At 38.9% G+C, this 27425-nt stretch overlaps 1 protein-coding gene across 1 annotated transcript; it reads left to right on the top strand.

Moving 5' to 3' along the window:
* The first annotated feature begins 2203 nt into the window (after nucleotides 1–2203).
* LOC118214283 (glycine receptor subunit alpha-2) lies at nucleotides 2204–27024 on the top strand. The gene is made up of 9 exons (XM_035394142.1): nucleotides 2204–2927; nucleotides 4566–4702; nucleotides 11582–11649; nucleotides 15247–15470; nucleotides 17824–17906; nucleotides 20414–20551; nucleotides 21754–21968; nucleotides 24950–25099; nucleotides 26261–27024. Exons 1-9 carry the CDS (start codon nucleotides 2860–2862, stop codon nucleotides 26534–26536), a joined length of 1359 nt encoding a protein of 452 aa, XP_035250033.1. The 5' UTR covers nucleotides 2204–2859; the 3' UTR covers nucleotides 26537–27024.
* The last annotated feature ends 401 nt before the right edge of the window (nucleotides 27025–27425 follow it).

The raw sequence follows: 27425 nt of genomic DNA on the forward strand, positions 1-27425 counted from the left end.
GCGGTGCTGGTGTGTGAGCATGTGCTTTGCTGAGAGAGACCTCTGTATGTTTGCGAGAAGTGGGCAGGTGTAAAAATGGACTGTGGATGACTGCATATTGCTGATGGTGGGTTTGCCATTCACAACCCCCTTTCTTTAATTGGCCACATAGTGGAGAACATGGAACTGAAAGGTGTGGGTGGTGGGTCATGTGATTCTGAGTGCAAAGAGGGCAGGACACACCATGAGGACAAGGACGACAAGGCTTGGGAGTCTTAATTACCCACATTCTCTGGCTTTGAGCCTTGATTTGGGGAAATAACTTAGCAATTAGGGGACCTAACTGGTGGCTATAGCAAAGTCCCTGCTGATGTCAGCTGTCTGGGACAGTGTTGCTGAAAGACCAGGAGCTTTCATACATTTTCCCTCTCTTCTTCGCCATCACAACCATGATCCATGGTCTGTGGCACAATGAACCATTTGAACAAGCAAACCCTTCCCAGAAAACAAAAAAATCTTTATAATGCCCTTTGTGAATATAGATTTTTTAAATTGCATCACTGTATTTCATCTTCCAAAATTTTTACTGCATTACACCAGCAGTGGAGATGATATGAGGGCATGCATGTGGGTACATATTTAAGATGTACTGCTGCATCTGAAAAAGGAAGCCTGTCACCCAAAAACCCAGTTGAGAAAGAAAACTGCAGAGCAAAGAAAATAGCAAAATTTTTAAATCAGGCATAAAGGTGCAGGTCAGTCTGCACACAAAGTGAACAAACAAAACTTTTTCAGTCAATCAACCATCATCGGTGATATTTATTGTTACTATAACATGTACTTTAAGTGAAGTCACAAATGCTGAATTTGGCTTGTTTTCCTGATTTGCTGCCTTCCTGGTGTTATTTACTCAGCAGATGCCAGTACTACAGTGCAATAGAAACTAGGCCAACGGAACAACCTCACATGCTCTGCTGTCTTCAGCTGGTGTTTCAGACCTGTACCTCTCTTGTACCATTTCCAGTCATGAAGATTTTAGCACTAGTGTGGTGAAAAGGGGGCTGACAGAGAGAGTCCTGCCTTTTTATTTATTTTTTATAAACAGCAATATTATCAAATATTTTAAATAATTAAAAATAAATAAATAAAATAAAAAACTTTCCCCCCTAAGCACAGTTAAAAACTGAGAACTACAACCAGGGTTTTCTGAAACGCAGAATTAGGGCTTTCATTAAAAATGATCCTCTCATTTTCTCGCGATTGGGGTGCCAGTCCTATCTACACAATCCTGACTATCTGTCAGCAGTCCTCAACCTCTGCTGCTGCTGCGAGCATTCAGTTTTTTCAAATATGTGGTTTGTACGCTTGTTTCCAGGGCAACCGGGGAGCCGAATACATTCCTCATGGCGTCTTCCTATTGTGCCTTTGTTTCATTGACTTACATTTTGCATAACTGCTGAAGACTTTACGACGATGTTATTAATATAAGCACGTTTAGCCAATTCAAACCAAGTATATTTTGTCATACTGGTCATCTACCTATATACATTCAATTTCTACAGCTTTAGGCTGACTGACTCATCATTACACACGCTGACATCAAACGTTGAAAATATGTTTCCTTGCATTTTATTGCCGGTGCAGTCTACGAATAGCGTGCTGTTAGCTCCATATCTTAAAACGCATATATTTCACCATATTTCCTTGAATGCGCACCAAGTACGTGGCATGTTTGTTTTAAAACATATGTTGTTTTAATTTATTTTTATTCCGAACGACACACAATGCTTTGACGAAGCACTGTTTTTTTCTCTTCATTAAAATTAATTCTCCGGAGCACACTACTGGCGGCAACACAAACACCATTGCAATTCGAGATTTGGTCGATGTGGATGTAATAATCATGTAAATCAACATAGTTCGTGGGAGAGAAGCTTTAAACTTAACGTGTAACAAACTAAATAAATTAATATGACAGTAATGGGTGACTGGGAATTTTCTGCCATACCACAACTAAATATTTGTTCCATATTTCCTCCACCTTAGGCATACATGTGTGAAGGTCTTTACAGAATTAAATACAAGCGTTTAATTACTTTACATTTCGAATGCTACAGTACGTGTATGCTATTAACTTGAGAGACGCTCGCTTTGTTGCACATGCTAAAAGTAGAAGTATGTGTTTCAAATTCACATAATTTCAGTCATATTCAGTTTTAAATAGCACACGGCCACTACGATGTAAATTCTACAGGTGGTTTGCAACCTGGTTTGTACGGAACGGATGATTTAATGCAAGAACTGCCTTTGTTTTCTGAGTGAACGTCCTCGTCAGTTATATTAACATCAAGTCTTATTGAGAATCTACTCACGTCCTTTAACTGTCTCCGTGCGCTTGCGCGCAGCTCAACCAGGAGCTATCCAAATTCTGAAATGATTCAGTGGAGCAGAGCGCACGTCTCATTCCAATAGTACATACCCATCTTTCCAACCCAAGACTGTGTCGACAAACCCAAATGTTCTTTTTATAGTGAATATATTTCATGTAACACATCTATTGGCTGATCAGATCACATTACAATTAATTAATTATATGTAATTGTAATAAGTGTAATAAGTAATGATTCGGTGTCCCAATATTAAGGTTTGCGCGCACATTTTCCTCCTGTTGTACTGTATTTGGATATCAGTGCTCCACTAAATTTCACTATGATCCCGAGGAGTGGATTACCTCCAGCGTATTTTTTGGCACCACCGAAAATATCCAACTGCGCTTTGGTAAGAAAGAAAGCGATATTGCCTCGTGGATTTTTAATTTGACTGACATTTGTCCATGGAAGAGAACAAGGAAGTGGAACATTGACCAAAAAACCAAGAGGAATGATTCGTCCCTTTGTTAAAATTCTTACTGCTCTATTTGCTTGTGTCTTCGAGGCTACCAACTTCAGGTATGTGGAACTCCGTCCTGGCTACATTTTGTTTGTGTGCGCGCGCATTTAGAGTTACCGACATACAATCTACAACTGACTATATCACATCGAGAGGTTAACAAAATATGAATATCTTTCACATGATATGCATGTGGTTGAAAATTGGATTGCGTGCGCTTTATACCAAAGTTTGAAAGGTGCAACGCGTTCGAGAATTCCACCTGGAAACAGACTAAGATATGTAATGGGAGTGTCCTCCTGGTTAAATGCACGCGTCTTCGTATTTTGGTTGCGACTTCTCTCAGTGTACAACACTTCCACTAACTGTATCACTATTGTACGCAAAAAGATTATTGTATCATTTTCTATTGTTTAAATCAGACCCAACGGGAAATATCGATATTTTAAATAGTACCGGGCAAATAGTTGGTTTTGGACAATAATGAGTATCAATATATTTTTATTAGTGATATATTACTGTATCATTTAGATAATTAATTTATCAATTTAGCATAAACAAGATCACGTATAAACAAGTTCGCGCGTCAGACTCATTTCGCTCAAATTCCCTTATGATGCCATACATTAACAATACATGTAAACAAACGTCGTCATTTTAATGGAGGCATAATTTAATTATGGATCAGTTTCAATTAGCTCACAAGCTGAGATGATGCTGTGACAGGAAACGCAGTATATTGTCCTTAATTTGCTCAACTCAACTGTGCTCATCACGTTGGAAATGCATTGCTGACAACAGTTGTTGAACTTTTCTGAGGAAAACACTGAGGCATGTTATCATAACAGAGTGACAGGAAGTGCTGTTTCCTATGGAGCATATACCATAACAGCATTTTGGACAGGAATTTATGAATTGGTAATAGAGGTGGAAGAAAATTGCTTGTTGAAAACGAATGGATTATATTGAATAAGGGATACAAAACAATGATGAATGATACACAGTGTGTATCACCGCTTGTCTTTGGATTGACAACATTTCCCATGCAGGAAATACAAAGAATGCTGAAATGTGTTGTACATGAGCTATCAGAAGCACATGCATGTTATTTTGGACACACCTTTTCCAGGAAGTCATCATCCTGTCTACCCATAAAATGGACAGTGTCAGTCAAAAAATAGATTATAAACGTTATTATAAAACAATGAATGAAAAGACAAGATATGCTGCTTCTCCAAATGTCGATTGATCCATTGTGCCTTATTCCGGTACTTGGCAGAATAATAACTAAAGCCTTTTCCCTTGACAATATAAAAATTTCACAAGTACTGAATGTCTTGTTCCCTTGTCCATAATGCTTTTGCATATGTGTTTGATGTCCAGTCTCAGAATTCAGAAGGTGACAATGACAACAATGTTATTATTAGATGTAGACGTACATCCAGTAAGATTGATTACTATTTTACTACTACTACTATTATTATTATTATTATTATTATTATTATTATTATTATTATTACACCTGTACTACCATTAAATTACTTTTAGTACTAATAGATAACACTGTACATATGGACTTTAGGTAACATAGCTGGTGCATATGATACTAGTGAAGGTAGCTTGTGTATACCACGGTTGGTTGTGAATGGACTACAATGCAGCTCTCTCTCTCCCTCCTCCCCTCTTGTTTTTCTCAGGGCGATCAGTGCTAAGGAGTATGACACCAGGGCAGCAGGTCGAAGCTCTGCACTGACCATGTCTCCCTCTGATTTTCTGGACAAACTCATGGGTAGAACGTCAGGCTATGATGCTCGAATAAGGCCAAATTTCAAAGGTACATTTGTGACAAAAATTAGTTTTTGTCCTCATTTGAATTGCATTGCCTGCATTGAAAATGTATAACATAAATATATAGTAGATTTTTATGTTATCATGGGCACTGTGTCAACCCAAAAAATTAGAAAATCAAGCAGTATTATTTTGTTCAAAAAGGTTCAAGTCTCCCCATCTCGTTCAGTTGCTGAATTGAGGATGATTTCTGTGTGCACTGGTCTGATAGGTCCTCTAGGTTCTCTAGGAATAATGAAGGGGTTTTTCTTTTCATTTTGAGCAAATCATATCTTTCGGTTTCCTTGCAAAACCAAGACTTATATGCAATATTTCTTGCTTGTGGGCATGTGTTGGCATTCAAAATGCCAGCAAAAGAAGAGCACTGCAAATGTCAATAGGTGCTTAGCCTCTGATAATGGAACAGGATTCCATTATCAGAGGCCCAATCTCAACCCGCTCAGGACTGCTACAGGTACTGCACATGAGAGCTGGGGAAAAAACCAGCCTGCTCTTATTCTCCATGTGATTTAATCTTCCTTCCTTTGACACCAGAGTGAAATGTGCACTCTGAGGTACCCATTCCTTCAAAGTGCGTCCTTTAACTTCTAACCTTTTATTTTTGGCACTTGTCGGATGTAAACCTGTTTGAGTAAAACAGAGACTGCTTCTAATGGAGGTCATCTTATGTCTTCCCTGCGGGGCTGGCTGTGTAGATTCCACCAGCAAAGTGTTTTTACTTCTTTTTCCATGTCGTACACTCAGGTTCACAAGCATGGGTTGGGCTCAGCCCTTTTAAATGGGCTTTTCAGTATATCTAGAAAATCTTAGGATAGTACTGTTTCTTAATGGGTTTTTCCTCATGTATCGACTATAGGATGGACAGCCACATTTAAATTCTCTTAGACTGAGAACTATTCAGATTTTTCATATGTTCCATTTACACTATAAACCTCTATGAGGGTTCACAAATGCTCTGATTCTGTTTTGAATCTGAATTAATCTGGGAGTTCCACATTCTCACCGAATCCATGTAGACTTCTCTGAGGTAATATCTGTAGTCTTCCACATCTGATCTGTGGTGTTAGTGGATGTACAAATCCCACAATAAATAAAACAAAAGGTTGTTCTATAAATTGGAGGAAACATGCAAAATTGGCATTTTTGTTCTTGTATTTTAGGCATCAGTCTGACAAGATTCTCTATATCACAGTTTTTTAAAGGACAGGAGTGGAATGACAATGTGAAATAACCCTTACAGCTCCGTGATGCTAGGACAGGTGGCTTTGTAAGCGAAATATTAAACTATGAACAACACCTTTCATAAATACACTCCACTCACCAGCTGTGATGAGACATTGAATCTACCCAGTAGTATTAAGACCAAGATTCCCTCTGGCTGTGAGAGACACCTGAATCCATCTGTTGTGTTGTTATGTATACTGATATGAGGGGGGGGGGGGAGAGAGAGAGAGAGAGAGAGAGAGAGAGAGAGAGAGAGAGAGAGAGAGAGATAGAGAGAGAGAGAGAGAGAGAGAGAGAGAGAGAGAGAGAGAGAGAGAGAGAGAGAGAGAGAGAGAGAGAGAGAGAGAGAGAGAGAGAGAGAGAGAGAGAGAGAGAGAGAGAGAGAGAGAGAGAGAGAGAGAGAGAGAGATTTAAAAACCCTTTTATTGGGACATTGTTCAACCACAGAAAATTACTGTACTTCAAAAATAGGAATAATATACAAGCAACATAAAGAGAGAAACAATTAACAAACTAACCACAGGCAGAAAAGAGAGAAATAGCTAGAGAAAAGAGAGAGAGGAGGAGAGAGAGAGAGAGAGAGTGAGTGAAGGGGGGGTTCGACTGGAGCAATGAAGTGGTCAGAGACACAATCATGCGATCAGATTGGGGGGGGGGGGCAGAGCAGGGAAGGAGCAGAGGCGCTCAGTTTCCTCTCCACTCCTAACTCCAGCTCAGCAGACATCTCCTCTTTCTAAACCCAAGCATTTCTACAGAGAGGGGGGTGGGCGTCTATTTTTAGCTGAGGGGTAAACGTAGTGGTGGTGACGTGGAACGTGGAGTATTTGATGACAGAAAAGGCCTGAGCAGAAAGAATGAATTTATCTGGAGAAGCAGCCATTTGTTGTTGCCAAATTGGATGAATGTTCAACAACAGGCATACAGATTGATCTATGTGCACATACTATAGGCTTACATGTAGACGTGGCTGACTTAAAGGTACGCTGGTACAGTTGGCTTACAGGTAGGTATATGGGCACGTACAGTCAGCCGACAGGTTGACAGGTATAGTAGGCTTTCTTGGCGTATAGAATACATACAGCACTGCCACAAATTATGGAAACATTTATAAACAGATTTTTACAATTAATGCAATATTTTTAAATTCTCTTTTTGGCATAATAGATGTAATATTTTCATCAACTAATAATTATTATACCTTCCTATATGTATGAATTCATACCTACATCATTGAGCAGTATTGTATCTTACACTTGGAAAATCTATAATCAGCTTGAAATGTATTTCTTTGTCCAGTATTTTTCTACATAAAATTATCATTTTCATGAAAAGAAAACGTTTTTTTGCTTTATTTCAAATTACTGATGGTTAGGTCACATACAGTGATGTCATTAGCATTCATGGTCAAGAATACATTTTTATAGGCAAATTGGCTCAGAGAAACAGCAACAGAAGAAAGGGCACAGATAAAAGACTGAATAGTACTAAACTTCTTTTTAAAACAGTGTTTCCATAATTTGTGCCAGCCAGCACTGTACAAATTGACAGGCACAGCTGGACTACAGATCTGTGCACATGTACAGTAGGCTTACTGATAGACAGATACACTAGGCTTACAGGTACAGTAGGCAGGAGCACAGGCAGACTGGTGTGCTCTTACAAAGGCAGACACTATTAATGGGACACACACAGGGATGATGTCAGGGATTTTTCAGGACCATGAAAAGATATCATATTGAGCCCCACCACCACAGGCCACCCCCATCCCTGCAAAAACACAGCACAATTTTTTGAGGGCCCCTGTCAGTCAGGGCCCTTGGAATTATCCCTGCACTTTAGAGGAAATGGGGTATATGATATGAAAAATAGGATTCAAATGATGCAAACATTACAGTGACCCAATATTAGCCACAAACTTATTTTTAGGGATTGTGTTTTTTTCTTTTCTTTTTTCTTTGTGCAGCGGAGCTTGGCGGCTCAGTGTGTGGAATCGCAGGAGTGCCGATCAGTCTCCCTTTCCTTGCTGCCTCTGTAGAAACGATCTAACACTTCGCTGTCCCAAGTGATTTCAGGGGAATAATACAGTCTTGCTTGTGTGCGCCAATGCACGTACACGGGTGGATGGCTGGTTGCCGATGCCCTACTGATTCATGTCATTCCTGTAAATCAGCAGAAGTGTGCAACAGTTGCCGCTGTTGGGCTTATGAGCGGCATGGTGCCCCCGAAGGATAGGAGAATAAACCGCAGGACAGGTGCAAGCAACCAGAAATTTGCAGTACAGCTTTCCAATTTACCCAGCTGAATGAAGAATTTCATTCAATACATTCAACATGCATGTTTTATTTCATTTAGCATGTGAATGTTGCCTTTTCTTCTGTGAGGATTAAAGAGAAGCAGGGGTCCTTTATATTACGTGCGGTACAGCATTGATGCTGTAAACGCACTTGACCACCATGGTGCACAGCCCTGCCATTCGCTGACTCCAGCTGAAACGATTGAGTGATTGCCAGTGAAACCTGTGTGGATCCTGCTTCTTAGCTCAGTGTTCTTCATTTGACTCTTTCTGCTCAGTCCACATACATAACATGCACTACACTCCCTTGCCCAATATATTTTTTTCCTCTCTGGGTGCTCCTGTATTCTCACAATGGATTGCAATTAGCCTTGCTTTGAAATGCACCAAGTAATTACAGTCCATCCTTGTACTGCAGTGATTGAATGGTAGAGAGAATAATTGGTTTCTAGGCCATGAGTTTGATGATTTTAGGTACAGGATTTTTAGTTTGTCCTGATAGACAGACTGACCATTCAGCACCATGTGGCAGCACTCCCTCATTACCAGCACTGCTTTGGACTGGGGTTGATCACCCTTTTCCTTTCATATTTGCTAGGCCCATAAAATGCCAACCTGATCTTATAAATAGCTATGTGCCCTTGATATTCACCACTACACATGCCCTAAAACCATGACAACCTCCCTTCCCCCGCCAACCCTGAGCAAAACGCCAGCACAGTCGGGAGAGACGCTGTCATCTTTCATGACGGCCGCCGAGATCAAGATAGTGAAAAAGAACCTCGCTTTTCCTTGCTCTGCACTTTGCGGGGCATACATAGGGCCCACATGATGCACATTTTAAAGCCGCAGGTCTGTAATGTTGACAAAACTGTTTCACTGCGCACCACATAAGCTAAACAGCAGCCAAACTGTTCGCTAAACTGGGCAGCAATGAGTGTCTAGCACTTGTCAAAGTTACTATGATGAGTCATATTGTGATTTCTGCTTTCATGAATTATAATGCTGCCAAATAACTGCCAAAATTGGGAACACATTTTAAAAATAGTCCAGGCAGCCCTACATTAGAGCACTGTTTTGTTATTGTTTGTCAGTCATAAAGTTAAATAGCTCGGTGTGATGATTAACACAAATAGCATTTAAATGCGTAAGTTTATCTCATGATAGTTATATATATCTATTCTGCTTATTATTTTATCCTCTGATAAATAAGATAATACCCTAGACATCTGATAGTTTATTTGAATAAGAGAATACAAGGTGCAGTGAATTAAATATAAAATAATAGTTTCATCATGTTCTTAACATTCACTCACAAATGAATGCAAGTGTTAATTATTTTTATTACATAGAGTTTGTCTACTTAATTCAGGTTATTGCTGAAAAAAAAGTAGATTGCATTTATTTGTGAGTATAAGTTAAAGAAAAATGTTGGTTGATTCTAGGCTTGGATTTTATTTTATTTTGTTGTTGAAATATTCCATTGCTGAAATGCTCCCTCTTGATTTGGTGGTAACCACAGTCACACTTCCACATAGTGAATTAGCACATACGCACCATGGATGAGCACGTGAGGGTTTGGAGGGGAGTTTGCTTTATCAGGCTTTCTAACTGCCTTCATGTTCATCCACTTTTTTATGAGAAGTTAAGGTCAAATGCTGATTGAATTTAGTCTTTAAATAAAGCACCCAATTAAACACTATTAATGCTCATTATGAATTTTCACACATACTTTGGCTTGAAGAAAACACTTCAGCTTGCGCATGAAACCCATTTAAATATTACTTTGTTGACAGTGCTTATGAAATATTATTAAAACTATAATGTTATCAATGACTGGCTGATGAAATGAAGTCTTGGATTTTGTTCAAAGTTTATTAATCGAAGATCCACAACCATTGTTTGGAATTTTTGCTTCTAGTTTTAGAGTAACTGGGAAGAATCTGCTTTCATTCATTTACCGTTCCAGTCACATTTTACAGGTCATTGCATGGATGGTTTACACACATCAGTCACCCTTAGAGAGTACAGTAATAAACAGGGTTGACATTATAGAATGCATTATAAAGATAATTTAAATTGTTATAAAGAAGAAATCATAAAGCAAGAAGTGAAATGTTTTGCCACAGTTGCAGTGAAATTGCCCCCATTTCTCTTTTTTTAGTTTTGTTTTACCCCTTAGCAACTCATGCAAAGTTTGCTTCTACTATACAAGATAAAGATGCTCTGGCAGACTACCAAATACAGCAACTAAATTGGTCCCAGCTATTAAAAATGGATGTTACAAAGAAAGATTTAAGGCACTTACATTAAAAAAAGACTGACATAGATGGGTTTTTTTCTAGAGGGATTATCAAATTGGATTCAATTAAATATTTCAATTTTTCACAAAAAAAGTCAATTTTGTGCTGATACAGTTCTTACAGAGTCATCATTGCATGCAAATGCTTTCCGGGTCATTTAATTAACGTAGAGACTATTTTGGTGTTGAAGACTATCCTTGACACAGTGGTGGCTACTCCCTAGACTGCTGCAAACTGATGAGCCAAGATGGGGTGAATGGTCTGTGAAAAACTGGACTCAAAGTACCTCATTGCTGTTGACAGGATATGGTGTAAAGGAATTGATCACGGAAAGCTCAGTTTGTCTGTGCCAAAAATAATTCTGAACACCTGAAAACGGCATAAGAATGAAAGCATTGTAAAATGCCCATTCTTTTTGTTGTTCTTGTTGCCATTTTTACTATTGTCTTTTTAATATAACTGCATGTGATGTCAATATTACTTATACAGGAAGTACTTTGCTGTTGGAAATGCTTGTGATAAAGCAGTGGCCTTAATATTTCATTAAGACCAAGATTGCAGATTAACATTCAATAACACTGCAGAAAAACAGGTACATCTACGGTAATCAGGCAGATGTGCTCTCATAGGTATTAGTCACCTGATGTATGTCAAGCAACAATATCACTGGATGTTAAATTAAGGTAATAACATTGGAAGTCAGATTCAGATATGAAAATTGTCTAAGGTTGCATGGCACTAAAGTACCTGAATGTAACTTCAGAAAATAAAATAGCTTCAAACTTTCAAGATGACAGGTTGCTAGTGACTGATGATTAAAGAAGCTGCTGTGCATTCTGGGCTGAAATGTCCCCGCTTTCCTTCAGTACATATCACCTAACTCTCATTGCATTCCACAGGTCCCCCTGTAAACGTTACTTGCAATATTTTTATTAATAGTTTCGGCTACGTGACAGAGACGACCATGGTAAGTGGAGATAGGCTTTGAATTTGTGTTCTGTGCCAGAAAAACATGCAAATGTCTTGTTTATCGCCCAACCTGCAGGTCCACCCGTCAATGTTACCTGCAACATATTTATCAACAGCTTTGGTTCAATAGCAGAGACTACAATGGTGAGTCAAGAAGGTCCTCAGAACATTCCTTTGGGCCTTGTTCTTTGCCCTCTCACCCCTCCACCCATCTGAAATAACACGTTCAAACTTAACTGCATTGACTATGTCTATTGGCGGGACAGAGTGGAAGGTTTGTTAATTAGACAGTCTTGGAATATTATTCCCACTACACTCCTTATGCATGTGTTGCATTTTATTTGATATTGACAAAAAGCTTGACTCCTGGCTGGTAAGCTAACATATTTTTAAGTGCAATAGTGGGACACGTGGTCTGGTATCAAGTCCAGATCATTCCAATGATGACTGTGACCTGGAGTCCTGCAAGTGCGACACATAACTGGCTGTAGCAAGTGTGTGCCTTCCTGGACTGACAGAAGATGGTGTGTGGGTATGTCATTATGATTTCCCAGTCTAAATTGGGAAATAAATAAAACTGGGAAGGGGGGTGGGGGATGGGGTGGAATTATCCCAAAAACGGACTGCCAGCAATTAATTAATCTCAAACACAACAAGACTAAAACAGCTGGTGATTCAAGCCTTTTGATTGTAGTCAAATTTGAAGCCAGCTAGTAGCTGGCTGTGATAAATCACGCTCCCTTGGAAAGTGCAGCTGTTGGGACCGCCAACAGACTGCTGTCAAAATATGGGCCTGTAGCATCTGCAGCACAGCAACACTCTCACGCGCCTAATCAGCCTGCATGGGGTAGTACCGCTAACTGCATCTGCAAAGCCAACCACATGTAAACACAAGACCATGCCATGAAGCCAACCCTCTTATTTCCTTAGGAAATAAGATAGGAATGGATGATTTATAGTATGCACAAAAATGATCAATGAAATAATGAATAATAATGAGTGAAATACTGTCTTTTTTACATTGTTTAAATCAGGGGTGTCCAAGGAGGGCTGTTTCTCGATTTCATGCAAACTTCTGTTTTTTATTATATTTAGTTAACGGTATTTTAGCTACATTTCTTGATAGGTTCATGAATGACAGCTGAAGACTCCCATGCTCCATTATGAAGCATCTTTTTGTGGTTTTTAATCTTTTTTTTAATGGTTAAATCAGCGTAGGTGTGTTCAGCTAATTTGTTAATTTAGCCAGTGTAATTAGTGACAACAAAAACCTGCATGCACACCAGCCCTGCAGGACTGGAATTGGCCATCCCTGGTTTAAATGCATCTCAAGGAACTCGCTAACTTGATTAAATATTTTTTTCTAGAAATGTACCACCTGCAGAGCAGTTTAATTGTTTCTGGAAAGTAAGTCTATATTGCTTGAAAAGTAAAGGTTCAAGTAACTGATAAGTGGAAAGGTAGTTCTGAAGTTGAACAGCAACTATTCTGTTCAACTAAACAGGGCAAATTTTAAATGGGTCTCTAGTTGTGCAGTAGTTGCGTAGGTGTTTGGGGTTAGCACCTGTTTTTTAGAATAGGCGTGATTGCTGCCACCTTCAGGCTGCTAGGTACAGTGCCAAAGGTGAGAGAGAGGCTGATAATAACCAGCAACAGAGGGAAATGGGCAGGAAGGTAAGATTTTACTAGTGAGGTGGGCATTTGGTGGAGGTCCTAGATTTAAAGATGACTTCTGATGAAGTGGAATCATTGACAGGGAGGAACAGGTATAGATAGAACCTGTCCAAGCTAGCTATGAAGAGGAAAAAAAGGACCTCAGATTCAGTAGTAGAGATGGTGGATTACTTCAACTCTAGTGTGAAGGAAGCTGAGGAACCTATTGCAAAAATCAGTGGAAAATTGTAAGGCGGCTGCAACAATTTTTTAGTTGTTTTTGTGACAGATGAACTCTGAATTCCATTCTTCAAGGAAACAATGAGCTTGTGAATTTAATTTTGGGTCAGAGTGAAGGCAAACCTGTCAGTGAATCTACATTAAGTCTTATATTCATTACATTGCATTCATTTAGCAGATGCCCTTATACAGAAAAAAAGTACAATGTAAGAGACATAAGTGCATCCATGTCAGTAATATGAACAACCTTGCTAACAGCACTTCCAGATCAGTGAGAGTATGTTCAACATCATTAAATCACTACATGTAAGTTAACTCCTGCTGGCCTAAAGCCATAATGTAAATCATATATTCATACAGCTAACATCCATTTAAAACCATAAAGCAGGCTATAAGAATCCTAATGCAATTGCATAAAAGTACTTGCTAGAGGGTGGGAACAGGAAGTAAGCCATGATACAGTCTGAAGAGGTTTTCAGTCCTTGATTCTGCTCTACTGGCATCCATGGCAAGTTGCATTCCTCTACTAGGCGGCCAGTACAGAGAGGCATTACGACTGGAAAAAGTGAACAAGAAAGCTGAGGAATCTCAGTCATAAATAAGGGCAGTTGGTTTGCAATGTTTTGGTGTAAACTTTTACTGAGGGTGACTGAGGGGGGTGGATCAATTTGAAATAAGCGCTGTTTGATGTGCACTCCTAATTTAGTAACAGTCAGGAACAACATGCATAGAACCGCAAGCAAGACTTTTCAAAACTGAAATGTCTGCAAAAAGCTTCTGGAAACCGGAAAACTCCATGATGCTCATTAATCTGCTGCAGTGTGTTTATTCCAACAATTCTACAAATATGGCTTAGAACATTTTTGCATTTGTAATAATTATCAGCCATTCAGTGCTGTTTTGGAGGAAACTGAGTGGAAAATACATGACTTCTTGGCTTTCAATTCAGCTCATTGCAAAATATTTCAGCCCTTTTTATAGAACCTTCCTATTTGATTTCATAACAAGTATTTGAACTTGCAATAAGTTCATACCTGCTGTAAACACAATAGATATCAATGATTACCAAACATGGCAGTAGATAAACACAGACACAGAGTTTACTCAATGTTAGGTAAGGAGGGGATAGGGAAACATTTTAGGAGGGAAGCTGCCTCGGTATGATTTACTCTATCAAAATGGGAAATCCCTAATGGGCCTATTTTACTGCCTGGTCTAAAATAGCTTGATGAAATGGGGCTGATGACCCAGATAATATGGAGGAAAGCGCTTCTGTGCATACACAGTGTATACTTGTGTTTTTAAGTAATTCATGAATACTGATTCACTGTTGCAGAGTAATTGCAGCTTTTAATTTTGAATGGAAATATTTTTACATTGGGATGGAGGTGCAAAAATTATTCTTCCTCTTAGCATTTTGTTCATATTTCATAATGTCACAGTTTAGACAATCAGATGAATCAAGTCCTGTCTAGTTTACCCATTTCGTAAAATTGTAGTCATTATAATCATGAAATAATTAATAGCTACGTATGTGTCATATAGATCCTTTAATAAAGGATTTTGGCATGCAGTACAGATCTGTTGGATGTTAATGTCAAATTTGTATTGAGTCCACCTCAATAAAAATGTTATAACTCCCATAACATTGCCCACAGCCTTGAATTGCAGTCACAGGGTGATTCGTTTAGTGGGACCTTGAGTTTGAAGGTTTGGGAACCCCGGTTCTAACAATGATTTCTGGTACTGGGATCTTAGTAAAATTTTAATTGAAAAAAATTGTGCAATTGTTCACTGAAAGGTTTGTCCAGAGAGGTTTGTAATTGACCGCCCCGCCCCCCCTTGCAGGACTACAGAGTGAACATCTTCCTGCGGCAGCAGTGGAACGACCCCCGCCTGGCTTACAGCGAGTACCCTGATGACTCCCTGGACCTGGACCCCTCCATGCTGGACTCCATCTGGAAGCCTGACCTGTTCTTTGCTAACGAGAAGGGTGCCAATTTCCACGATGTTACCACCGAGAACAAGCTGCTGAGGATCTTCAAGGATGGCAATGTGCTCTACAGCATCCGGTGAGTTCTCATAAATGGCTGTTTCTGATCGGTCCACTTGTGCTGCATGAGTAGTCATACTATGTATGACTTTCAGTACTTTCTTTTTTGGAGATATATCAGGTCTCAAATTTGTAATTTTTTGGGCAAGGCTGATAGTACTACTTTTCAAGGACTGCTTATCTTTCACGATTAAGTTCTTGGTGCAGCAACACACTCTACAACTGAACCCAAACCATGCCAGCTGTGGCCCTTCGTATAGTGCATAATTGACCATTACATGACTATTAAGCACAAAGAAGCCAAAATGACAAGTCTAGAGGGGCTCATTGCTGAGTACTGACTCCTCTGATCAACTGGCTGTTTGCAATCTGCCTGCACCAGCTGCATCCGTTGGGCTGCCCTCTGGCTCAATAACTGCCAGATCAGCTGGTATACCCTTTATGGTTAGTCTTTGAGTTTGCCCCATTTATTCAGCCCAGAGCATGATTTGATTGATTTTGATTGTATATTGCTTATAACTGTACTACTACTACTACTACTACTACTACTAATGATAATAATAATAATAATAACCAATAACATTTTGTTGTTCACGGATGTTGGACACAGAATAAAATGTATTATATCTCATTTTCTTTCATTGATATAAATGTTTAATCCCTTCCCGAGCAGAAAGTGCTGTAAAAAAAACTGTAGCATAGTAGCATTTCCCAAATTGAGACATTGCGGTACAAGTCTATTTGAGTGCCGCTCTGTCTCCACTTTGCATAACATCTTATTGCTAAAGGCTCTTTACATGTAATTATTCCTCAAAAATGTGTCTGCTACATGAAAGACTTCCTGTCTGGAGTGCACAGCTTTGAAAGGATTAAGTCCGCCCCCCTAAACCATCACGCTACCTGCATGCTAATGAGCTTCATTGTTATATTTTCACATGGGGACTTCTATTTATAATGGAGTTCAACCAATTTGGAGTTATGATGTGGGCACACAGACCGAGTACAGTATATAGTATATAGCACAGTGCACAGTGGAGCAGAGGATTCTAGTCCCAAAGTAACACTTAATACGAAGTGGCTGTTACATTCCTTGCCTGCATTATTTTCCTGGAGAACACATTCAAGCATTAGCAACATATTATACAGGCTGTGCTAGCCCTGGTCCTGACCATGCAGGGTTGGAGGGGTGGGGAGCTGAGGGAGGTTAGGGAAAACAGATTATTGATAAACAGAAAGGAGGGAGGCGGGATTGTTATTGAGGCCCCCTCCTCCTCCTCGCTTCTTCTAATAGTCAATAGCTATAATTGTTACATGCAGTTCTTAAACACACACATGTATGATTGAAGAACAGCACTTGCCATTATTTTGCATATTTGTCTTCTTGAGCAGATGTTCCTTGTCCTAATTAGGCAGACCTTGCATCAGGCCCCAGTATGTGGTGTTTTCTGCTACAGCATCATGAAACGCTGTTTACGCGGGTCAAGCTAATGAGGGAGAGTTTGCAATCTGTCCGAATGTGCACACATGTTGAACACTCCAGGTATGCACTAGCCTTTAGAAGCAGCAGTACCGGAGGGAGGGAAAGAATGAGAAATTTCCTTTACATGTACAGCTGTCCTCACGCAGTGTGGCAGTTTGCTTCTCTTATTTATCAAGATTGTTACTCACTCACAGGCAACTAATACCTTTTTACTTACTTGAAGTTAATCCTTTCATTCATGCAAAATTTAACAAATGAGCACATAAGTAATCTCTTTAAAATCGACCTCTTTTAATGGGTCAAAGCAGAGTGTTGCTTTTTCTGTGTGTGGATAATGCAGTTCATTAATATTTCTACTTTTTCCCCATTCTATTTTTTTTCAGTGGAACCTCTGAAAAGGAAAAAATGGCTTCATATTGTCACATAAAAAACACAAAAAATTGAACCAGCTGTATTCTAGGGGAAATACTGATTGTAAATACTTGTTAGCTTGTTAATTACAACAGTCTACATGTGGCTTAACCACCAAAATGGATTAGCAAGCCACATTTGTTAAATCGAGATCACCTTGCTCATTAAATGTGCTGAAAAAAGTCTATTTAGAATGTTTAGTTGTTGTTTTTGTATATTAATTGCATATATCACAGAGTTGTTTTTTTACCCCCAAAAAATGTCTTTATAGAAAAAAATACCATATATTCTTCGAACTAAATAATGAAACAATTTAATGTTGGAAATGTATGTTATCATGGAAAGTTGGGGACATTTGAGTTGAGTGTGTGTATGAAATTATGGAATATTGGGAGATCCCATATGTATATGCCTTCTGTATTACACGCAAATAATATGTATGTATATTAATGATGGTATGTTGATGTTTTCCATCTTTAAGGCTCACACTCATTCTCTCCTGCCCAATGGACTTAAAAAACTTCCCCATGGATGTACAGACCTGTGCAATGCAACTGGAGAGCTGTGAGTTACAGGTTTTTAAAAAACTTTGTTTTACAACACTTATCATATACACTTAATATATAGCACTTACCATAATAACACTCATCAAGCAACTCTTAATATATACACATTTTTATGGATAATGGATATATTATTATGAAAGCACATTTATATTTGATGAAGACTTTTATTTTTATATCAACTTTTATTATGAAAGTATGATTAGGTGCATGGCTTTTTTAAAGATGTGCCTTACTGAGTACCTAGCTCAGAAGTAATAGTTTGACACTAGTAGCCAAAAGTTTTTCCTTTTCTTAATTTTATTTCACTTTGCTTTATTTTTGATTTCCCTACATTAATTTAATTGTGCTGATTATGCTTTAACTTTGGAACTGGAAGACCGACCGTTGATGGCTATATTCTCAAAAAAGGAACAGTGGGTTTGATTGACTTAATCATTAGACACACGGCTGAAGGTGTATGAATTATGGTGTATGTCTGGCTATAGAAAAATATGTGGAGATTTGAAATTTAACAAACCCATAACATAAGTTGCAAACTTGGCTCAGCTTTGTTGTGTATCATTTGGAAAGAAGACCGTGGAACGAAAATTGTTGAGGTTCTGATGGAAGGAATTTATCCCGTTGAATGGAATTTGGAAATTGGATTGTGGATTGCTTGAAGCGAGGATATATGGAAATGATCGCTGGCTGCTTTGAAAATCTGCTGGAGTGTTCTTGCCTAAATATTACTGATTTCTTTCATGTTGCAACTCAAAGATAATGGTTCAATGTTATGGATTTTTCAGAGATGGAAATGGCTTTGTAGCCTGTGGACTGGAAACACTGCGGCATATGTGAATGGATGATGTCTGCTTTGGGGGGTGAAACTGGAAACAATGTCATGCCAGCCAGTTATCCCAGCCATTTCCCCAAGAAGAGGGCAACTGTAGGGGAAAAAGGACTCTAAAGCCCACTTATAAAACCCTGGAGGAACAATTCAACAGCCAAGGGTCTGGAAAGATCTATATTATAAGGGAAATAAAACAGGCGCAACTAACAGTCAAAATAAATGAATCACAAGTCATATGAGTGATTATGAAAATGTGAATGCATTTCAATATAATATTGTATGTTTTATGCACTTGAGTTAACTGTTTCATTATCCGGGAAGTCTGCTCCCTAAATGTTGAAAATAGCCACTCCACAATCAGCGTGCCTAATCTGAATGATTTTCAAAATCTCTAATATGATGCAGAAGAGAGCAAAGGACTCCAACTGAAATAAGAGTACTGCAGCCACCTTATGCTTCTGTAAATCATAAAGCACGTCGGCCAAGTTAAAGCTCAGGCTGAGCATGCAGGTCTCATGGTGTGTGCTGCTGCATTAGATGATAAAATGCTTGTTGGAAAGGGAGACAGTAGATCTGAAATTAAGGATGGGGAGGCATGCCTTGAAAAGGGACATTGCTGCCTCAAAGAACAAGGTTAAAGCTGTGAAAATTTCACCAAAGCCCACCTTAGTAATATCTGCAGTGTCTGTTGTTAACGCCTGCTCTATCTGATACTGTGAATGCATACTTAAAGTCCAAGCAGGAAAGGTTTGCAAAGTAAGATGATAATGTAATGTAATGTAATGTAATGTGGAGGAAGATTAATTTATTGATAATGTATGTGGCACATCTTATCAGCTCACTACTAAGGATATCAAAATAAAGACTGGTAACCACGGTAACAGTGACCAACATGCCTGTGAAGGATGCTGACAATGGAAATTAAGATATAGACAGTGCCATGGACCTAACATATATCCAGAACAAAAGGACAAGATTTCAAACCTTTTGCACCAAATCATCAGACTTACACTTATACAACTCATACTATATAAATGTATTATAAAGTAACATACAATTATTGTACTGTATAACACATACAATTATCATGCATTCATCATATGTAATTATATAACACTTCCTATATGCCATTATCATACAACACTTATCATATATAATCTAAGATGCACACCTATATATAATCCTTAGCATATACATTTATGATACAAATTTCATAGAGTGAATTTTATAAAAACAGTGGGCTGGCTACAGGTCTCTCTCATTAATTAAAGGCACTTAGTAATCAGATCTATTTATTCATAACTACCAAGTAAAATGGACTATGTGAAACCAGTTACTCAGATTTTGTTGAAGTCTCCATTGGGTGGAGTGTCGCAATGTGACAACAGCAGTCATAGCATACATAATCTGTAAGAAAAATGTTCACCTTCCATATAGGAGTAACACAGAATTTTATCACCAACAGAAATTCACATAAAATATTATTTTTAATGTAGTCCTTTTTCACAAATTCCAATACACTCCTATTCTGAAATGTTTAAAAAAATAAAAAAAAGATTCACCTATAATAATGGCTTATATCCCAGATAGCCATGGAGTGCAATTCTCATTGCTGGATGATAATAACTGGAAAAGATATCCCAGCACCCGGTTTAAATAGATTTTGTTTCCCCCAGTTGGCTACACCATGAATGACCTGATCTTTGAATGGCTGAACGAGGGGCCTGTACAGGTGGCAGAAGGACTGACTCTGCCCCAGTTCATCATGAGAGATGAGAAGGAGCTGGGATACTGCACCAAACACTACAACACAGGTGAGGAAGGGCCCTGCAGTCCCATTACTACATGCTGTGTCCACAAAAACATGCTTGTGATTGTGCACATTATCCTTGTCGGTTCCTGAGATACCAATAACTGGCTATAAATATTGATGCTTGAGGAGACGTTTCACACTAGAAAATGAAGTAGCAATGTAATTTTCTTACCTAGAAATAATTTTTGTACTAGAAATGACAGCTTTCGGCAGTGTCGTTTTATGAATTTCATTAGCACATAAAAAAGGCTGCACAATGCATAATTTCAAAATGAATGCAAGTCTACAGATGAGGAAGATCTAGCTACGGTTCTGCTTTGAAATACCAATAATAATAATCATAATTATAATAATAACAATAATAATAGTGATAAAACAAATTGTCCTTTGCAAGAATGAATAATTTGGAGGCTGTATGTGCAGTTGCAGCCATCCATAATGATATAATCTCTTAAATATTCCCGTTTTCATTAATAACTCACTAACATGCTAAAGTGGATAATCATTCCAGAAGCATAATAGGACAATTATGCCTTAGCTGCATCCATTACTTCCACTTTCATACCTGTTCCATTGCCTATTGAATGTCAGCCATAACTCTTATGTTGAGGTTCTGTTGTACTCACGGGGCAGAGCTCTTCCTTGAGGTAGTTTTTCTTTAGTGCACACGGCCATTCGAAAAACAATGTAGCGTGCATTCTGTAAATACAATGTTCCAGGATAACCTACCTGGACATGTACTTCAGGAGTCACTGCACTATAGGTACTATATATGGCATCACCTTATAGACACATGAAAACATGTTACTATGAAGCATACCAGCTGCAGCGCTAAAGCCCAGGATGTTGCACCTGTGCAACAGATGGACCGGTTTATTTCAGTCTGGCCCTGTGCACATATGCTGAATCTAACACTGTGCTAGTTGGTTGTGTGCTAGAAGGTCCAGTGCACATTACCAACTGTATAGAACTCAGAGCCTTTGGTAAAGCATAAAATAATTTATTTGGTCAGGCTAACATATAAGATGCAAGTTCATTAAAGTCAGGGGAAAAGTCAGATTGTCTGTTTGTACTGTGTCAAATATGAATTAATATTAATGAATCTTTCGTATTTCGCTGATCATAACCTCACATGAAATCTTGTTTTTTATTAACTGACTGATACAGAAATGTGGTTTTGAGTGCTTTCTGTTCTGGTGTCAGGCAAATTCACCTGCATTGAGGTGAAGTTCCACCTGGAGAGGCAGATGGGGTACTATCTGATCCAGATGTACATCCCCAGCCTGCTGATTGTAATCCTGTCCTGGGTGTCTTTCTGGATAAACATGGATGCTGCACCCGCCCGGGTGGCCCTGGGAATCACCACAGTACTCACCATGACGACGCAAAGTTCAGGGTCCCGGGCCTCCCTGCCGAAGGTCAGATCTGCACCTGGACAGTCTTCAGATGTGTACCCGACACATACACCTGTGAATCCAATCACACAATTGATATTGTAATTTCATAAACCAATGGTTCCCAAACCTTTTTATCCTGAGGAGCCCAAAATGACCACCCTCTAGCAGAGCACTTTAGTGAAATGGTTAACGACTGAAATCTTTATCCAGCACCTAATATGGGCTAAAGAGTGGTGGCTATTTAACACACTAGTAGATGGCTGCATGTTTAAATCCGGTTAAAGTTGTTGTTTTATGGTTCTACATACGGCCTGCAGCTATTTAGTAAAATGTAATAATCATAAAGATGACACTATTACTGTGGATGTGTAAACAAGACAAGATGTATTTTATCTAGTACATGTCATTTATATAAACATGTCATTTATATTTTCTTTACAATGAAAATATTTTTTGTGAATTTAACTGAATGCTGCAGAAGGCTTGTCTTCATGGAAGCTTAAATCATGCAATCAATCTTGCTTTGTTTTCATGGTTAAAAATAAACCATTAATTAATGCATGCTGTGAGCATGTGACAGAAAACCCCACAGAAAAGATCACTTCCATAGCAACTTGGTCAAGGGAAGGTATTACAAGCTGTTCTCCATGGAGACCATCTCCATGGACACCGCCTGACAGTCTAAGTCCACAGCTCTGTGCTGTTCCAGTCCACTGGGCGAGTATGCGAGCCGAGTCTGTGGTACCTCCCCAGGGAAAACTTCATCAGTTCTAGCCATTAATAATGATTATTCCCAGGGATCTATACCCGTAAGAATTGTACACCACAGTCAATTATAATTTGACCTGAAATCTTCTGTCATTGCCAGATTTCTTGAAGACATTATTGACCTTTCCCCCTTGTTCTCCACTATTTGAAAATGAGAAACATGCCTTTCAAGTCACCCGGTATGTCACACAGTATCACGCCCACACAAGGAACCCAGCAAGTGCACTTCAACACATTCATGCGTAGATGTGTATCTCTCCCGTGACACCTTGCACATTGGGAAGTACTATTGCAGTGGTAACCTGATGACCCCTGGATGATTTAAAATGATTTTCCTGCTCCTCTTTGTTCTTGGTTATCCTTTCAAATTGCTCATATTCTGTAATTTGGGATTTCCAGAGCAGCAGATGAGGTTTCAGTATTTGGATGCATGATGATCATTATATCCAGCTGTCAAACAAGGTTGAGCAAGGACATAGTAATTGGTTTTTTTAACAGCTATTGTAGACCATTCAAAAAGCACCATGATCCAGAGCAGTCAATGTCTATCACAATTGAAATTCTTGAGACTTGGCTGCTTTCAAATGTTGGATTTTTTCCTTCTATAGTGCAAAACAGCTCATCGCGATGGCTTTGATAACAGAGATCACTCGATATCCATGTGTATAATGAATTTATATTGAGTATTACAATAACATCCAGCAACACATATCTGCAAAAGATCAATAGAGCTCTACTATAATGAACTAAAAATGATTTCCATAGACTGAAAACCAGAGCTGTAGGTATTTACAAGAATTCTTTGTGGCATGAGACTGAGCATTATTTATTTATTTATTTATTTGTTTTTGCAATGCAAATTACCCACAACTTTAAAGTATATATAGAGGGACAACTTTGAATTTCTATGGATAAACAAACAGATAATTTGCTTCAATTTTGGAGGTAGATACAGATGAAAATCATATACAACCTCACAAAAATATGTGTTGAATCCTTGGGGAAAATTAGGGGGATTTGAAATTCCCTTGAACTTGCATGTACCCATTAATTAGCTTAACATTGCCACCATCAAAGAAAGCCATCATTACTTCTTTGCAAATACAACCTAATTACTATTTCTGCTGATACAGCATTTAGCTAGCTTTTTGAAATGAATACAGAAACTATACAAGGGATTTTTTTCTTTTCTAAAATGAAAGCTACGGTTCTGCAGTTCAATTACAGTTCTTATGACAATTAGTGTCCAACATAAATTAGTGAAAGTTGTAACAGGCTATGGTATTATTGCGTTCTCAGTGATATCATTGGACATTATGTGTCTGTGTTAAAAGAGTACTTAGACTAGATGATAATCAGTGCTCTAGTGGGGTGTTTTCATTTCATTTCATTTCACACTTTAATGTGTTCAGTCACAGCAAAGTGTCCTTTCACTCATGCTCTCTCTTTGTGTGCTCGCTTTCAGGAGACAGTAATGTGGAAAAGTCTTTTTCTTATTTTCATAAATTAGGATATCCCTACCAAGCAAAACTGTGAATATGTGGCAGATGAGATATTAGATGTTAGATTTGCCACACTTCACCTTCAGTAAGAAGGCACAAGTATTTGGACTCATACATGGCCAAAAGTATGTGGACATACTTGTCATACAAAATGATGGGCATTACTATAGTGTTGGCCCTTTCCTTTGCTGCTATAGCAACCTCCACTCTTCTGGGAAGGTTTTACTGTACACTGTAGGGGCACTGCTGCAGGGATTTGCTTCCATTCAGCCAGAAGAGCATTAGTGAGGATTGGCACTGATTGGGATTTTAGACATGGCTCTCAGTTGGCTTTCCAATTGATCCCAGAGGTGTAGGGTGGGGTTGAGGTCAGGACTCTGTGCAGGCCAGTCAAATTCTTACAAACTGATCTCGACAAAATCATTTCTATATGGACCTTGCAGTGTGCCCAGGGGCATTGTCATGCTGAAACAGGAAAGGGCCTTCCCCAAACTGTTGGGGGAGCACAGAATCATCTAGAATGTTATTGTATGCTGTAGCATTTGCCTTCACAGGAACTAAGGGGCCTAACCCGAACCATGAAAAACAGACCCAGACCAAGGGGTGTCCAGATACATTTGGTCATATATATATATATATATATGAGTGTGTGTGTGTGTGTATGTATGTATGCATATAGCAGAGAATGGATCACAGAAAAAAATGAATGATGGCCTTTTTTGTGCTTGACAGGTGTCTTATGTGAAGGCCATTGACATCTGGATGGCCGTGTGCCTCTTGTTTGTGTTCGCTGCCCTGCTGGAATACGCGGGCGTTAACTTTGTCTCCAGGCAACAGAAAGAGTTCCTCCGATTGAGACGCAGACAAAGACAACATCACAAGGTGAGAAAGCCTACCACATGTGTGGTACTGAAGAGCATCCTCACGGCAGGGTAACAGCAGGTTTTTTTTAAGTAAAAGTGATGTGATTGTATATGGGCCTGAGTTTAATCAGCGTTCAAGTTTTAATTGCAAATAAAAGTTAGTTAAATTTAATAATTTTTACACAATTTGGCAAGCTAATTGTTATTGTTTTACTGTTAATAAAGAAGAGAAAATGTAAATATTAAATATGGTTTCATAATATGTTACGAAACATATTATACCAAAGCTACACGGCTATATTTAATCTTATTGAAAAATACATTACTTTTATAATCTAGTTATTCCTTCCCCCACAGAACCTGCAGGTAATTTTTTTTATATTAAAGAATTTCTGTTGTGCATCAGTATGTCTATTCTTGAAAATACCTCCAAATAATGACACAAATTAAATAACCAAAGAAAGAAATTGAAATGCAATGAATGCATTGCATATTAATGTTCTCACAGCTTAACTGCCATTTGGACCTGGGCTCCTGTTGAAGAACAAAAATGGAACCGCTGGGGGACATTCAGTTAGCTGCAATGTGGTTACTTGGTATTTTGAAGCAAACAATTTTTTGTGAAGTTGTGAATTGTGGCTAGATACAATCACATATACTGTTAAAATTTAATATGAGTAAAACATGCATTCAGGAAACAGCGACATGCGTGCATGTCAACAACGTAACACTCAACGTCACACTAACTCAGATTACCCAGCCCAACCTGGACGTTGGTATTTGTGTGGCACAGCAGAATCAGTGGTCAGACAGTGAAGAGCTGTCTCGCTGCTGCTGGCTAACTGAATTCAGAGATGGGGAAAGTGTGTCTGGTTTGATCAAGCTCTTCCTGCTGACAGCTGGGCAGTAGGATGGGGAGGGAGTCAAGCCTCTGTGTCCAACCTTACCTTTAAGCAAGCAGCTGGAGACGTGGCGCTCGGGCACTCTCAGAAGTGAGAGCAGCTACTGCGTCTCTCCAGCACACCCACACCTCAGACGCAGCCACTGGCAAAGCCTTTCATTCAACTAGGCACAACAGACATACATGGTACATCACCCGGTATACTGCTTATACCGCTAGCATCGTTTGGGTCTGATACTAACGCTCATGTCGTGTCCCTCCCCGTCGCTGCACTGCCAGGATGACGACATGAGGGAGAGCCGTTTCAGTTTTACAGGATACGGCATGGGCCACTGCCTGCAGGTGAGGGATGGAACTGCAGTTAAGACTACCGCGCCAAACCCCGCACCCCCTCCCCCAAAAGACTTGGATACCACCAAGAAGAAATTTGTGGACAGAGCCAAGAGGATTGACACAGTGTCCAGAGCTGCCTTCCCGCTGGCTTTCCTCATCTTTAATATCTTCTACTGGATCACCTACAAAATCATTCGGCATGAGGACGTCATCAAGGTGTAGCCACGCTGTCCGTCTGAGCCACACAGACATCTGAGAAAATAAACAATCTTCAAAACATCTCTTTATTTGTTCTCTATATGCCTAGACTGTATAGCGAGGCTATGAGGAGCGTGTTAAAATAGTTTTTCTTAAGGAATAGAGAAGGTGATCTTTCATAGTCATCGACAAAATGTACATATATTCAGTATAGTGAACATATATTGGAAAAACGGAGCATGTTTATTATTTATGGTTAATCGCTGGAAGCGGATTTTTTGTTTAATTATACATTAAGAGTACATACTCTTTAGAGTTGAGATGAGCTAACGTATGTGGACCAAATTTTATAATATACTGCCTTTGTACTGTACTTACATGAGAAACATCGTGTTGGTTAATGAATAGCCTAGGGAGGGATTTAGAAGGAAGTAGTTTTGTGTGGAAAATGTTTAATACTATGTGGAAATATAAATCCTACATGAATAAAAAAGTATTTTGGTGAAGTTTAAGTTCTTGAGTGTCTTTTTTACAAACCAAAAAGTGACACGCAGTCCTTCTCATTAGATTTGTTAAGAGTGAGCTTAGTGTAGCAGAAACATACTTTCTTACAATCCTCACTTTATTCTGCCTCTACAACATTCCAGTGCCCCCATCTCTCTCTATTTTATTCTTTGTTCTAGGTTTAGGATTTTTTCAGGTTAATATTTCTGCTTTTTGTGATATTGAATACCCCGGGCTCTTACTCTGTAATTTAAGCGGTTTCATTTTCTTGAGAGGAGAAACAAAGCCCTTGCCATAAGATCAGTTTAATAATTCCATGAATCCTGTGACTTTATTGGCTGCCTGCTGTTTTTCACCCTTTCATTTTGCTTCACAGCCATCATCCCTTGAGCACGTCCTTAAGTTTAAT

The sequence above is a fragment of the Anguilla anguilla genome, chromosome 15, assembly GCF_013347855.1.
Source record: "Anguilla anguilla isolate fAngAng1 chromosome 15, fAngAng1.pri, whole genome shotgun sequence".
NCBI classification, from domain to species: domain Eukaryota; kingdom Metazoa; phylum Chordata; class Actinopteri; order Anguilliformes; family Anguillidae; genus Anguilla; species Anguilla anguilla.

What these genes read in the sequence shown, in the direction of transcription:
- LOC118214283 (XM_035394142.1), top strand. Translation starts at nt 2,860, where the DNA reads ATGATTCGTCCCTTTGTTAAAATTCTTACTGCTCTATTTGCTTGTGTC. An exon ending in TGCAATGCAACTGGAGAGCT is followed by an intron (nt 17,907 to 20,413) that starts GTGAGTTACAGG and finishes TGTTTCCCCCAG; the next exon opens with TTGGCTACACCATGAATGAC. An exon ending in CACCAAACACTACAACACAG is followed by an intron (nt 20,552 to 21,753) that starts GTGAGGAAGGGC and finishes TTCTGGTGTCAG; the next exon opens with GCAAATTCACCTGCATTGAG.